This window comes from Lonchura striata, chromosome 8 (genome assembly GCF_050655825.1).
Source record: "Lonchura striata isolate lonStrDom1 chromosome 8, ASM5065582v1, whole genome shotgun sequence".
In the NCBI taxonomy this organism is placed as follows: Eukaryota; Metazoa; Chordata; class Aves; order Passeriformes; family Estrildidae; genus Lonchura; species Lonchura striata.
Window position 1 is genome coordinate 31,134,236 of NC_140710.1, and position 15,606 is coordinate 31,149,841.

General features: G+C 37.9%; 1 protein-coding gene across 10 annotated transcripts in view; it reads left to right on the plus strand.

Moving 5' to 3' along the window:
* DNM3 (dynamin 3) overlaps positions 1-15,606 on the plus strand; it is a 175,353-nt gene that overhangs the window by 38,864 nt on the left and 120,883 nt on the right. For 7 of the 10 annotated variants that reach the window (XM_085586847.1, XM_021545816.3, XM_021545817.3 and 4 more), the window contains exons 10-15: positions 260-398; positions 1,457-1,543; positions 3,458-3,528; positions 6,915-6,963; positions 8,590-8,619; positions 15,241-15,354. In XM_085586847.1, the coding sequence (XP_085442973.1) occupies positions 260-398; positions 1,457-1,543; positions 3,458-3,528; positions 6,915-6,963; positions 8,590-8,619; positions 15,241-15,354 (490 nt within the window). Of the gene's footprint in view, positions 1-259; positions 399-1,456; positions 1,544-3,457; positions 3,529-6,914; positions 6,964-8,589; positions 8,620-9,830; positions 9,849-15,240; positions 15,355-15,606 lie in introns of all 10 variants that reach the window. The other 3 variants (XM_021545819.3, XM_021545820.3, XM_077785251.2) reach the window with 2 other exon arrangements.

Below are 15,606 nucleotides of genomic sequence, written 5' to 3' on the forward strand. Positions count from 1 at the left end.
TTCTGCATTGTAGCAGTACTTCTTCAAGTTCTTGCAATCCTCTTGAAGGAGTTTAATCTTTCAAGCATGTTTCTACATATATTCTTATATTCTGAGTATATTTTTACTCAAAATGACACTTGCTTTGAGAAAAGCTAATTTAATCCTGTGGAAGTCTGTCTGTGTAGGGATTGTTATTTCTCAGCTCTGAAAGTGAAGACTTGAGCAATCCCTGCCTGATGTTTTTATTACTGTCTTACATATTCTTTTATGTCCACAGAACAGGTTTGTTCACTCCAGATATGGCATTTGAAGCCATTGTTAAAAAACAGATAGTTAAGCTGAAAGGACCTTGCTTAAAAAGTGTGGATCTGGTGATGCAAGAGTTAATCAACACTGTCAAGAAGTGCACTAAAAAGGTAGCTTGCACATAGATCTGGTAATGTAAGTAAAATGTAATGGTATAGTACATAACATAAAGCCCATCTTGCATTTTATAGTGTTACAAGAGATTTCTGATTCAGTCACTTGTTGGACAGAGTAGGACTTCCTTAGGTAATTAATTACAACTTCTGCAAAATGTTCAGAATAATTTAATGATGGAAAAGTTAATTTTTAAAATTCCTTTGTTTTTATTCTTATGGTCAGAGGTGGTTTTGAGTCAAGAGATACCTTCAGTTTCCTCCTTAAAACCATGTGTTCACTTCTTAGCTGACTGGCTGCTTTTGCAGTCTCAGCTGTCCATCTGCCTGTCCCACCATCCCAGTGCAGGGTACCTCATAATAGTAAGTACAGGAGTGATTCTGGGATGTGAGCACAGGTATGATAAGTTGTTGAGAAATATCCTCTTGCATTTTTTTTCTGAAAAAACACCAAAATTTTTATGTCAATGAGGAAGTAAAAGGAGATATTTCTTAAAACCATAAAGACAAAGAACACAGAAAAGCAGATTTTCTGGTATATTTTCAGCAGAGTTTCCAAGTTTTTTTTAACTTTTGTCAAAAAGTCTGGAAGACATATCACTTGAATTAACTGTGCAGATGCTCTTCCCAGTGGTATTTGCCAAATTTACCACTGTATCTTGCTTTTTTTCCCAGTATTGTTATGTAGAGCTGTTGCCACAAGGTGGAGCCTTTAAAAAACAAGAAATTTGGAAATAATTTAGAGCACCACTCTGGAATTAGGCCCAGTAGAAGAGAGAAAAAACTCATTCCAGATAGACTGTGTTTCATATGTCCAAAGTGTCTCTTCCTCAGTGTTCCCTGGAGGAAAAGAACAGCAACAATCCATGGGTTTAGGTCTCTCCAGTCTATGAACAACAGCAAGTTATTCAGGCTTGCTTTGCATTTGCTTAATTTATAGTCCCAAGCATTTATAATGTTTGCTTTCTTCCAAAAAGGAAAGCTGGAGGCTCCCCTGTTTGTATTCCACTGAAGCCCCTCTGCAGGTGTAAATTTCTATTAATTTTCTGTTTCAGTTGGCAACGTATCCAAGGTTATGTGAGGAAACAGAAAGAATTGTTGCCAGCTACATTCGTGAAAGAGAAGAGAAGACCAAGGATCAGGTGAGAATAAATAGGAGATGTTACAGTTTGGAGAAGTGCGTGAGGGAGAATAGTTCTTACATCCAAAGTGCAGTAGGACAGTGAAAGATTTTATATTTTTTAATAGGCTGCACATTTAAGAGCGGAAGAAGAATTGCTTCTTTACCACTGAGCTTTAACAGAGACTGGAATTGTTACAAAAGGTTAAGTAGTGTTGGCTTGTTCCTATGCCAGTGTGCCAACTTGTTAGCTGGGCCACTAGAGCTGTTCGTGGAAAATCAATATTGATTAAACAAATGCACACAGGAATAGCTTATATTTCTACTTTGTTTCCAGGTGGTTTTAACATACCCACCCCTCACCCTAATTACAGTGAAGCTCACAAACAATTGTATGGAGACCTATGAGGGAGTGACAAGCTTTCCTTCAGGTTCAAAAAATGCTAAAAAACAAATAAAAATGCAGAGATATTTGGTTAAAACATTCATCACTTAGCCAAACATTCCAAATCCAGGAAACTGCAAATCTGAGATTACATGTGAGAAAATCCATGGGAATTATTGTCTGGAGAGTGCAGAGTGTGACAACAGATATATTTGGGGAAGAAGAGCTCAGCAGAGCTCCTAAGCTGTTCTGGACTCCTGGCTCTCTGGTCCTATCCTGTGCAAATTAGGGAGTTGTGCAGCACATCCTGCTGCTTTAATCTGTGCTGCAAATGTAGTCATAAAACAATTGAACAAAAAAAAATTATTAGCTAGGCTTGTACTTGTAGGGAGTTCTAGTCAGAACACTGTAATTTCAAACTTTTGGAGAAAATACAAGTTGTTTAAAATAATTGAGTTTTATTTTCCTGTTCTTCATTGTATGCATATACCTGACTATTTCTCAGAATAAAGAACAAAATATGAGCTTTTTGTAAATGCCAAAAATTGACTGAAAATGTTATTGTCACATTTACATAATTATTTATGATGCTGGTAGTTATCCTTAATAAATCAAAACATTAGTGAGAGCGTTTTCAGAGGTAAGAGATAGAGCAAAAACATAGTGGGGATTTGAGTCCAAGTGAGGCTCTAATATCTTCCGGAAATCATGAGGAATTTGGGAGTGATGCTGTATTTGAGGAACTGTGCAGAAATAAGGTTGAAGAGATCAAATGCCACCATTTGGTAACAATAGGTTCTTTCCTTTCTCTCTCTGATAAATGGAAAGTCTGAAAAGACAGGGGTGAAGTGCACCCTCATGCATATTCCAAAGCCTCTTGGAGGTTGGGGGGGGGAATTTTTTACTAATATCTTAGCAAGTTCTTTGCTGAGTTAGATTGTCAAGGTTGAATCAAATTCTCTGTGGACTGCTGAAAGACTGACAAGTGATAAGTAAACAAATCATTATGTTATTTTGTTGATAGTCAATCTCAATCCAGATGTGCACACCAGAATGGCTGAACTGGATGTTTTCTGGGCCAGGACTGGATTACTTATCACTTCTTTGTGGTACATAAAGAAAGTGTACATACCTGGATTTTAGGTTTAAGGTTTAGGTTCCTTGCTGACTTGGCTGGAATACTTTTGATAGGCAGAATTTGCTTAACTTGCAAAATGCAGAGCTGGAATCTGTTATATAATTATTAAAATTCTCTCTGCCTGTGTGTGATTGATCTTAATGGAATGGGCAAGGGCCAAGAAGGTGAAAAATGAGGTCTGTTAGGGAAAAAAGTAGGAAGAGGGAATAGGACTTCTGTAGTCTAACTTATTAAACAAGCACGGAAACAGAAGCAGTGGAATTTAGAAAATATTGCTTTTGGCTTGAACAATTACGAAAACAATATTCCGTAATGCAGAAAACTCGAGTTCTGTTTTTTTTCTTCCTTCCTTTTCTTCAATGTCTCTCTTCCACCTTACCCATCTTATTTTGCTCTCCTGTCTCCCATAATAGATGCTGCTGCTTATTGATATCCAGGTTTCTTATATCAACACCAACCATGAAGACTTCATTGGCTTTGCAAAGTAAGTACATGGAAATTTTGTTAAAAAGACACTGTAAGGCTTTTTTGTTTATTTGCTTGGCATTTTTTGGTATGTTCAGAACACAAGTCCTGTAGTATGATAGTGAAGATCCAGGCTGCAGAGTCCCAAACATGCAGGACCATGCTCTTTCTGAATATATACAATGTTGAAGTCTGTCCCAGTTGCAGGGGAATCTTCACCCAGTTCACAAGTCTGGTGTCACTGAAGCTGGAGCTTATGTCTTGGTCTGGAGTCACATACATTTCATGACACAGAAATGGTTACTGGTGGTCTTTCCACGTTGTTATTAACGCATACTTTAGGAGCTGTGATTCTGTGTGAAACAGTTTTGCTCAGAATAATGGATCACTGAATTTGTAAGTGTGCCTGCTGTTTGGCTGCAGAGAATAATAGTAGCAGGATGCCCTGCAGGGCCTGGTTTGACGTTCTCCTCACTTAATTGAAAAGGCTGTGAGAATATTTTCCAGAATGTTCTCCCTCAGTTTCCAGCAATTTGTGCCTCAGGAACTTCATACCAACATTTTGACACTAGTAAAAAACATTGAAGATGTCTTCACTCTTTGAAGAATGAACGTTCCTTCAGACACATTCATGCCATATTTGCCGTAACAGTGATTGGAATCCCAACAGGTTTTGGCTGTGTGAGATGCTGGCAACAAATTTTGGCACCACGGTATGTATTTGAGCGTGGCCAATTCTAGTTAGCACAGTGAAGGAAGGTGCACATCTTTGGCAGTGTGCCTTGAAGATTTAAATTGTGGAGTTCAGTAAGCTGAGAGGAGAGAAGGCAAAGCCAGGCACTGTTTGTGTGTTTGGTTTGAGCAACTTTCTCTAGAATTGTTTGTGGGTCCTAGATATCATTATCAGTTCTCTTGACAAATAACAGGATGTTGTAGGAATGGTGGCTGGCCTTCTAGAGGTCAAGATAACAACCTGCCTGCTATTTACTACTCCTCATCCTTTTCTGACAGGAAAAAGGCTGCTAAAAACACTCCATGTATATTCATGTTGTGTGTTGTGACCTTGGGAAGTCACATAGTCCCACCTCCTGCTCAGAGGAGGGTCTGTGCTGAGTTCAGACCAGGCTACTCAGGATTTTGTCCAATCAGAGCTGAAGAATTCCCAAAATTGGAGATTCTCCAGCCTTTGTATACTAGCCTGTTCCAATAGCCTCACCTCACTATGAAAAGACCTTTCCTTGTGTCAAGTTGGAACTTTCCATATTCTATAGTAATGGATTCTGGAGTTCCAGGTGTATCTGTAGCTATTTCATTATGTTTCTCCCCTGGAAAAATTCCTCTCATGGGTGCTGCTCCTGCAGCCTCCATGGTCCTTGCTGCTGTGTCTTTGCAGTTCCCAAGTTCAATTTCTTGGGAAAGCTGCTGCCTCTTTTGCCAGCTGAGATCTGGAAATCCCCAGGTACTGTGTATGGGGCGTAAGCAGGTAACAAGTGACTCTTGGCTTAAGTTCACTGGTAAGTTTAAGCAAGGGTTTCTCTAGGTTGGAACAGATGGGAAGGAAAGTAGCCTTGTTGACTTCTGCTCAACTAAAAGAGAAAATTTGGATAACAAAGAAGAATTTAAAATATATTCACTAATGAGACAAACAGGAGAAAATACTAATTTGAAACTATAACTGTATTCTTGTTACAGCAGTTACGTTAGAACTGGAAAATGAAATAAGTTGTGTAGTACAGGGATTTCTGCAGTATCCAAACATCCTGGACTACAGAGTCCCCCAATTCTTTGGTGTTTCCTTTCCTCTGCTGAGCCCTTCTAGCCCCTTGTCTCATGCAGCTGCAGTAACAGTGCAAGTCCTGTGAACCTTGGTCATAAGAGTGAGAGCACAAGATATTACAAACTACTCTGCAGCACTGCAGGACCTGAGGCAGGTACAATGTGAATTGTCTTGAGTGGGATTTAACAAGGCCAGTATTTAGAATAAATTTGCACAGATATAAAATTGCAAAATCCTAGAATATTAATGTTTGTCTTGTTTGGCAGAATAAATGGCAGAATTCTGGGCTTGGGTTTGTTTCCAGTTGCTATAACTCAAAACAGCTACATGCTTCAATCTGATTTGTATTTAGAACATGAAATAGAGGACCATTTTCTGGGCTATTTCTAAAAGGCCTGAGTTTCTTAGTGTGATGTTAATGGTATAATTAGCATTTCTAAGTTGATAAAATTAAGAAAAAAAGAAAATTTAGATGATGCACCAGGGACCTGCAGTGTTGTTTGGTCAAAAGGATCAGGATTATCAAGCTCAACACAGTGAGTAGGCACGTGGAATAAATATTCTTGTGGATCTTCTCCCAGACAGTATGTGGACTGCTGGTTTGATAGTGTGGTCCAAAGGGCAGGATCAGAATTTGGACATGGGTTGAGCTGGGTGCTTCATCCATTCTTTGGAGCAGGAGCTGTGCACCAAACAGCAGGATTGGCCACAGGCTCTGATCCAAGCACACCTCTGCTTTTCTCTGTCAGAGCAGCCTTCTAGCTGCTGGCATATGGATGCTTCTGTCTTCAGTGAATCAATGCCTGGTGAAATGGTATAATCTAATCCAAACAAAACTTCCTGTCACCAGTGAAGTGTTGCTGGCTGAGTAGCCAAAGCCTGCTCTTGGAACACTTTTCTTCTTGTTTCCAGCAATATTTTAATTCTGTGGCCTAACATAAACCGCCACATAATGCAAATGATTTTAGAATTAATGGCAACTTGTTTGGTTTTGAGACAAGAGTGTGTTTTGTTTCAGGAGCTGGGATTACCAAAGTTCAAGAATTGAGCAAAATATTTTAAATATGGTTTAATTTCAAATGTGCTCTATTCTTACAAGATTTCAGCCTTGAGCCAGCTTTATGAAGGCTTAATCTATTGGTTATATTTACACCCTCAAAGTGCATATAAATATTAGAATAATATCCAAAGCAAACTGTCAAGACAAAGCTATTAAGGAGCCTCCAGCAGGGGAGGATTTTGTTGTACTGCTCTAAATAACAGAAATGGTTTGCTTTTTGTCTCCTCTGAATATTTATAGAGGGTAATGTTTCCAAAGTTACCCACATGAGCCATAATTTCTCTGTGCTTTTAGTAACCTTTACCAATGCAAGAAGGCTGTTGTTCCAAAGGGGATGATTGGTAGGAGCTGTCTGCTGTGCATGTCCCTTCTGTCCTTAGCAGGCAAATATCAGGTAGAAAAGCAGTTGAAATATGCATACATATGCAATGATTTTCCTGTGTTTCTTTTGCTGTGTTAATCTAGCTTTCTCTGCTGGAATCAAAAGTAACTTACTGCTAAATTGCTCCTCAGGAACTGGCTTAGTTCAAGTTTCCTCAGCATAACTCTTTTCCTCTGCTTCCCTTAGTGCCCAACAAAGAAGCAGTCAGGTTAACAAAAGTGCAGTGGGAAATCAGGTAGGCACCTAACAGAGAATGGATAATGGCATGTGCAAGTTAATCCAAGCTGTTTGGTTTTCTTGGCTGCATTTTCTGTTTTAAGTGTATAATTTACCTTTGTTTGCTTCAAACATACATAAATGTGTCCTCATTGCTTTGTTTTGCTGAACTTTTCAAAACCACCTGACTTCCATTGTTAGCATCATTTGCTGTTTAGCATTTCTGCTGCTGCTTGCACTGCTGGTGAGTGTCTTCCCTCCCATGCTGTTCAGTGCCTCGAATCCTCATGTTACACATCGGTGTTTTGTCATTAACTGCAAACTTGTGAATTTCAGAATCCCAAATGCTGGTGAGTACTTGCCTGTGTGTGCTTTGTGTGTTTTGCTACTCCTGATGTGTTCACAGCTGAACTGCAGTGAAGGAGCAAATGTGGATTTGCCTTTACATCTTCTGAAACCTTTCAGCTGACATCACACAGTTGCTGACTATGTACCATAGGCTTTTCTCAAAATAAACAAAGAATAAGTAGTTAATGCTCTCAGGTTAATTAGTATCTTCACCGAAATTCATTAATGAAATTATTTGTTTCTTTTTGTCACTTAAGAATATGGGATTGATTCTGCAAAGTGCTTCGTGCTCCTGAGCCTGCCTTCATTCTCTGCTTTTGTGTGGGTCAGGGGTTCTCAGTACTTGTCAGGATCAGTCCTCTTCTTAATATGAGATGAAAATATGCAAAATGCTACAATTTGGAGGGTTTCTGCAAACTTTGAGGTTTTTGCAAAGTCTTAAACAGAAAAAAAATTGTTATGGAATTATTACATACTTGAGAATGAAATTAAAAATAGTAGTAAAAATAAGATGATGAAATTTTGTAGAATTACCAGTATTGAATATCTTCCTAATGTTTTCACATGCAATTTGGTCAAACAATGCTCAGGAGGTTTCACCTCCTGATCAAGGTTTTCAAATGTGACAACTGAGTCTAGATCCAAGCGATAAACCTGAAATTTCAGAAAGTCTCCTATTCTGCTGTTGTTGAAGACAACAGTTCTTGGCAAGAGCTGTAATCATATTTTTGGGGCTAGAAATTCAATTTCTTCCTCTCTCCAAGAAATTGCTAATTATTTTCAGGATATTTCTTAAAATAATCCAGCAACTTCTTGGATGTGATGGTTCCCCACAGCCTGACCAGCATGAGCGGCATTTTTGATATTTGGATTAAAATTAAAAAAAAAACCCTGAAGGTCTAAACACTGCAATGGCTTCAAAGAGCAGCCTCTCCCCTCAGAGGAGAGGTTTCCTTCTTATCTAGCTGTGCCGGAACATGTGTCAAACACAGTGACTGTCATCACTTTGGAGTGTCCCATAAAAGGAAAAGCAACCAATTATCTGGCTCTTCAAAAATACACAAATAAAATGAATGATTTTTTAATTGAGTGAATGTTTTCTCTCTAAAGAAGTGAAGAAAAATCTTGGTGTTTTAAATTCAATGTTGAAACTTGGTTACTTGTGGTATAAAGGACTTTGCTGAACCTTTTATTGTAGAGATAATAAACAGATGTTTGTAAGTTGATTGTTTGGAGTTGAAAAGAACAAGAAAATGTTTCTGAAATAAAATTTCATTTTTGCAATTTGCTATTTCAGGGAACCAATCTACCGCCTTCAAGGCAAATTGTACGAGCTAAGTTCTGTAAGCTTTATTGTTGCTTTTTCATTAGCTTCTCAGAGGGCAAAATTTGTCTCTAACTCATTGGTTTGTTGAATACTTGCTGCTGAACTATTTAATGTTAAGCTGTCTTGTCTGTAACACTACTTCAACAAAGTGTAATTGCAGTTCATCACTTAACTGCTACTAACTTGCTGTTATCAGTCTGGACTAGTATAACTTAAAATATTGTAGAAGACTTTGCATTAAATTAATATTTTTATAATTTAACACGTTTCTCAAACTAAAATGACTAATTGGTGTTTATTTTATTATATAACTGGAAAGCAGATTTATCTGATATAAGTGCCTCTATTCATAGTAAACCTGTCTTTGAAATGTGGGCAAATAAGTTTCTGGTAACCAAAAGGAAATATTAGCTCTGGTGTAAATGTACATGCTGTTTATGGATACAGGTGCTGTTCTTGGTGGTTTGTTTATGTCAAGGAATTACTTTGGATTGAAAAATGAATTTTATGAATGAATATTTTCAAGCCTTTTTAATACTTTAAAGCCTTGTTAACATTCTCTTCATAGCACCAGGAGGATCAATATATCACAGACACTCTTTTCTAACCCTTCCACTTCATGAGTAAATAAATATGTGAATGTCTTTAATATTACTAATTAGAATTAATTGTCTAAACTGCAGTTAATTTTATAACAAGTTACTACCTGTTCAGTGATAGTAAAGTGTAAGAAATAAATGTCTGTATAGTGTTTATTCTTTGGCAATATCTGTGATAAAAATGTACATTTTTTCAGTTTGTTGCCACATCATCAAATTCTATTAGTTATCATTTTAAAGTAAACTTAAGTTCAGTTATGGAAAAAGGACTAGGCAGCACTGATTTTAGCAGCAGTTGAATTGAACCCCTTGGGGAGATCAAGATCACAGAATTTTCCCAAAATAGTGGGATGCTCGTTTGTAATACTTTGCTTTTCTTTTTTAGTAGCTTGCTTTGGGCTGGAATGATGTAGATATTAACTATTTCTGTGTATCTTGAAAATAAGATGAGCACAGCAACACTTTATTTTTGGACAGTAATGCAAATTCCTCTTAGCTTGTTTTTCTCCTTTTTCCTCTACTACTAATTTATCCTCTCATGCTTAATCTGTGGCCTTTTTTTGTTTGTCTTTTCTTTGCTACCGCCTGAGGTTTTGACCTGACTCCACAAAGTTTCTTTTTAAGCCACAGGTTAGTCTGTCTTCTCATTTGCTCAGTGCAATGCTTGGTTGCAAACCTTGCACCAGCAGGGTTTGGTTCCTGAAAGCTGACCCACTCTTAATTGTGTATGTTGCATGCTGAGATTTGTTTTGGTGACTAAAATTCAATGTTTTAAGTTCCCCTTGATGATAAAGCTTTAAAGATGAGGGTGCCATTGCTCCATGTGCCCAATTGATGTGTGTGAGAATGCAAGACACTCAAATTATAGAGGATTATATACAATTTACAGGTGATTTGCTTCTGTAGCAAAATTTGTTGCTGTCCTTGAAGTAGCCCTGTAATTGGAGAAGGGGCTTAATATGAATTGTGAGTTTTAAGGCACTGTCCAGGTGATGTGGAGGTTTAGGTCTGAGGGGTTTGTTTGACCTGCCTCTCTCCAGTGTTACATCTGATTAATCTGGTTAATTTCTTCTGGACACAAGTAGCATTCAGACCCTATCAGCTGGCCTATAGTCCTAATAAGTAACTTTTCCCCTTGTAATCCCTTTTTTTTTTTTCTTTTTTTTTTTTTCTTTTTTTTTTTATTTTAATCCTGCTTTGTAGCATACTTTCCTGTTTCTTTTCTTCAGATATACTTAAATCCTATTATCATGCATGACCCAGGAAAAAAATGCTTATACAATTTTTTTAAGCAACCAGTTGGAAGTGGAGACTTTTGCCATGGTCAGTGAAGTGTCATGAAAAATCATAACAGAGCTATTCTGTTAAGAAATGTCAGTATTTCTATGAAAGATCATGGTGCCTATGAGCTAACACATTCAAAAATATTTCAAAATTTAGCGGCATGAGACCTGCTGTTTTTCAATTTTCACTTCATCAAGTCTAGAGGAGTATTGCTGTTCTAAATAGCCTTTAACTATTTTTTTAGGTTAATATCCCTTCATGTTTGACATACCTCAGTTTTTGTTTAGCTATATTTGGAAGTATATTTCAGTTTTTTACCCCTAAGAGCTTTGCTCCAGTAAAGACTAAATTTTTCTTTAAAGCAGACATACTTTTAGGACTTCAGGCTCTGTCACTATTTTTAAGTTATGTAATATATTGTGCAGTGATTTGTAGGGAACCAATGTCACAAGATCTTGGTTGTGTTCCTTATCAGAGCAGATCTGATCAGTTTATGCTGTGACATTTGGCAAATTACAGTGAAATATTAGATTAGGTTTCCCCTCTAATACGTTACAGCTTCTGTAGCGTGAGGATCTTCATGACTGAAAACAAAGAATCAGCAGTTTCTAAGGGCACCTCCCTGAGTAGTTTTTGTAATTTTTATTTTCTCAATGTGCTTACTGTTTGGAAGCACATGTTGTAATGACAGTGGCTGGAAGATGGAGTGGTACTGGGAGTTGTGTTCTGGGATCAGAATTATTTCAGTGTAGTTACACAACACAACTTTAATGGTGTTACGTTAACAATTACTGTTGCTTGTCTCCTTGGAGGAGTGTCCAGTCTCATGATTCTCACTCTTGTGTTTCTCTCTGCCCAGTTTCAAGTATCTCACTTATCTTGAAGTCATCCTTCAAATACTTCTTTAGAGAATCAAAAGTGTCCCATTTCTTTCAATATATTTCTTTTACAAATGCCTTATTTGATTTAATGTAATTAAAGTAATGCAGCAATATATAAAATGTGCTTATTGTGTCAAATCCTGCTTTCCTGTTTATCCATGAAGTGGTGGAGGGTAAGAACAACAAATATGACTTGGGTTTTGTGCAGCTGAACTATGAGAAAGTGATTTCCTTCTGGCTTGTTCGTGTGCATTGAGAGGCTCCAAGTTTCATTTTTCAGTCACCCAGATTAGGTATCAGGATCCTGAAGGAAGGAACTGTGTCATCTCTTGTTCATCCTGTGCATGGAGTCCAGCTACCGGTCAGAATATTGTCTCCAGGAGCTTCTGGCTGTGCCCATGTTTTTCACCTTCCTGAGGTTCATAACTTATGTCACTGACATCCGCTCTGCACAGAATGACATTTAGAAATATCATAGAAAATAGTGAAATGGATCTCTTAGATACAACCCAATGAGAAAATGAACTAGTGAGACCAATAATGAAACACAGTGCTTTCATTTTTCAAGCTGAAGTGCTATAAAACATAGTTAACACAACAGTTTAAAAAACTCCAAAATAATACCTCTCCTTCAGAGTTTTCTGAACTTCAGAAGTGTCTTACCCTCTTATTGCCTGTGTAGGGGGACTTCTAAAATATGGCTTGAGGGTTTGTTTGGGTTTTTTTTTTTTTTTTTTTTTTTTTTTTTTTTTTTTTGAGAATTTGGCCATAGTCTAAGGTGTCATTCAGCTTCTCTGGAAAGTGAAACTATGTTCCTTTATCTCACTTTTTCTTGCATTACACCTTGATCCAACATCTCCTCCTTTACATCCAACACTGATGTTGAGTCTTCTGTAAGTGTAACTTTTTGGAGTTAACAGAGTGTGCCTGGGAAATGGGAAAATTAAATGAAAAGGACATGGGCTGAGCTCATCTCCCTCTTGGTATCCCCTGGAACAGCTTCCTAGTATTTTAGGTTGTTATGACCTGTTGTAGAGTCCAGATTTCCCAGAGGGGTATAGATAAACAAGTCTAGAAATTTCACATGAAAAACACACACCCAGAATATTGGTGCAGGCTGATGTTCTACTCTTCTGCAGGGTTGTGTGGGAATGACAGCTGGATCTAATCCTCAGTACACAGGATTTTTGAGGAAACTACTGGCAAATTCCTTCCTTTATGAGACAGTGACCAGGGATTGTCCTTGCAAGTCACCTTGTTTCTGTCCACACTCCGTGATGGTTGCACATTTATGGGGAGATGTGCTGCACTGGAGCTTGACACAATTCCTGCCTTAGAAGTATTGAAACCCTCAGTTGCTTCTTAAGTGGTCTGTATAGTTTAGTTATTAAAATGCTGGCTTGGTCTGCTCTGAGACCTCTATCATAAATGCCTTCTTGTTGAATTGAGAAAATTGGACTCTTATTTTACAGCTGTTACAGAACCTGTGGTAATGGTGAGGAAGAGGATGGAATAAGCAGAGAGTGCTCCTTCCCTTTAAAGTGCTTGTCACCTGTAAGGTTCTTGAACCTGCTGCTTAGGTGTTCCTGCCTGTTTGCTTCTAGAAACCACCTCTTTATCTTTACTGACATCTGTGTTCAAATCTTTTACCTTCCCTGAGATATTTCTCAAAAACATTTTTCTCCAAACCAGGTGCTGGCCAGTCTGCCTGGGCTTCCTGTGTGTGGAGTCATGTGGCATTTTCAATTGCAGGCAATGTGGTTCAACAGCATCCTCTCTCCCAGCCTCTTATTTCAGCTTCTTTATAGCATGGGAACATGTGTTGTGAAGGATTTAGTCTGCTGCACTAATATAGCTTCCTGCAGAACTAAGTTCAAATTAATGCAGAACCATAATTTTGTTGCTTTTCCCCAACATTTTTTCCCTTTGCTTTTTTATAGTTCAGTGCAGAAAGAAAAAACAGAATTAGTTTGGTTCCACAGCTTGTCCTGTGGCAGCTGCCTGAAGGACAGTACACTGGCAGTATATACATGTTATATGTTTCCTGTTAAAAACTTACTTCAATAAATATGGCAAATAAAATGAGGATTTGATGTGTAATCACGTTCTTATCAATATGTTTCCCTTAGCTTGCACTTAGGCAAGCAATCCATGGGTGTTTGTACTCACTGATGCCCCTCTCCACTTAGATTTCCCCCCCCATAATAAACACAAATATTACAAGTCCTGACCCACTTTTGTAGCAATCTTTGTGGAACAGACTGTTCCATCTAATCTGCTTGTGCCATACCCTTGAGTCTCTTTACAGGAATCATGTCCTGTTCTCTCATCCCTTACTGTGGTTTCAGACCCAAATCAATGCTTTCTTAGAGATTTTCTTACAGACTGAAAACTTACAGCCTGTGTTTGGACCATCAGGACTTTTCTTACACTGCCGGCCTGGTTGTAGTAAATGGGAAAACATGTTTTATATCTTCTTTGAAATGAAACTGATACTCTTGGATTATGTGCATTTCCATACAATTTCCTGCTTTTCAGGTGCAACTTCTTTGGTTTAGTTCACAAATATAATTCAGTCCCTTAACCTGTGCAAAACCAAAGCTGTTTTTTTTTAGGAGCTTGCATGAACATCCAGGAAGAAAAGGAGTGAATTCTGGTTCTGAAACTTTTATAGATGGCAAAGAATAGATGGTGAGCAATGTTCTTCTTTGGTGAGTTGTTGGTATTGGAGTTACTGGTTTTGTAAAGCCTTATGAGAGGAACGTTGGTCTCATGTTTCTTTAAATACAAGAGGAAACTCGTGTTTGGTCACACAAGTCGGTGTCTGTGGAGCTTGTTGAGAGGGTTCTGAAGGGCTTCTTTGAGCACTTTTTTGTGTCCCAATATTCCATTGGCAAGTGAAGGGTGTTGCTGTGGGGAGAAAGAAGAGCTGAGGTTCCTTGCATTTGTGATTGGGAGGATTCTGCGGTCTTGTTCAGAGCATGATAGGAAGGAATGTTTGCTTTCTCATTTATATTGGACAACAGCGGCTGTTCCAATAAAATTGAAAATTTCCATCTCATCTGTAAATGAATTTTCATGGTTATACTCTTCTGCTGGGGAGTTGTCTCATTTCTCTTAGGTTTCTACTGTCCCCCTTTCTTTGTGCATGATGCAGCCTCCTGGTCTTAGTATTTATAGGTATGTTCACATCTGTTTCTTTCATCTTTTGCTTGTATCTATGTTACAAAGTTTTGCTTTATCTATTTTCCCCCTGATTTTTATTGCTGCCTAAGGTTTTTCTTTTCCCTCTTTTCTTTTTCTCTTCTATAGAAGAAAATGCTCTCACATGCCTCACCTTATATCTTTCTGCCTTCATTTTAACTTAAATTTAGAAGACCTCTCCCCTTTGTCACTTCATATAGCCACTTCTGAAAATCCTCAGTATGTGTCAGAAGCCACTCACTTTACCAGAATTTAGGTGCTTTTCCTGGTATCCACCTTTAGGGATGACCTTAAAAATTAGAGCAGAACAGTGTAGTCAGAGATTAAGTTGTGTGGGCTTTCACAATGTGTTCATATACAGCAAATAAATATCTTCAAGCTTACCTGATCCTTATCACACTTACACTTGCTGAAGTAAAACATTCTGATAGGTAGGCTTCTCTCTTTCTCCAACCTTTAGACTGAAAATATAATACTTTGTTATTTTTTTCTTTTTTGAGTGCTGCAAAAATTGTTGAATTTCCCAGAGACTGAAAAAATGCACCTGTTTGTGTTTCATTTAGCAAATCTTTATTTAAAAGAATGAATGCAACAACAGAACTCTGTCAAGTGAATAATGAACTAAACTTGTACCTGACTGCACCTCTGCATAGGTCATCCGGAAAGGCTGGCTCACCATCAACAACATTGGCATCATGAAAGGAGGATCCAAGGAATACTGGTTCGTCCTGACTGCAGAGAGCTTGTCCTGGTATAAAGATGATGAGGTAAGGAATGAAGAACATTTTTCTGTTGGGGAAAACCCCAGTATTCATACAGTATTCTGGTATCAACTTGAAATATTTAATTAGTTTGTGTAAACCTGAACTGAGAGATTGTTTTAAGATTTTAGCTGTGTTAATTTAAATTTCTGGTTTGACTCATGGAGAATGCTGACTGTCTAAGACTTCTGTTGAAATGCTGATAACAAACACAGGGTGTGGTATGGGGTATTTTTTGTTGGTTTTACTTCTTTCTTC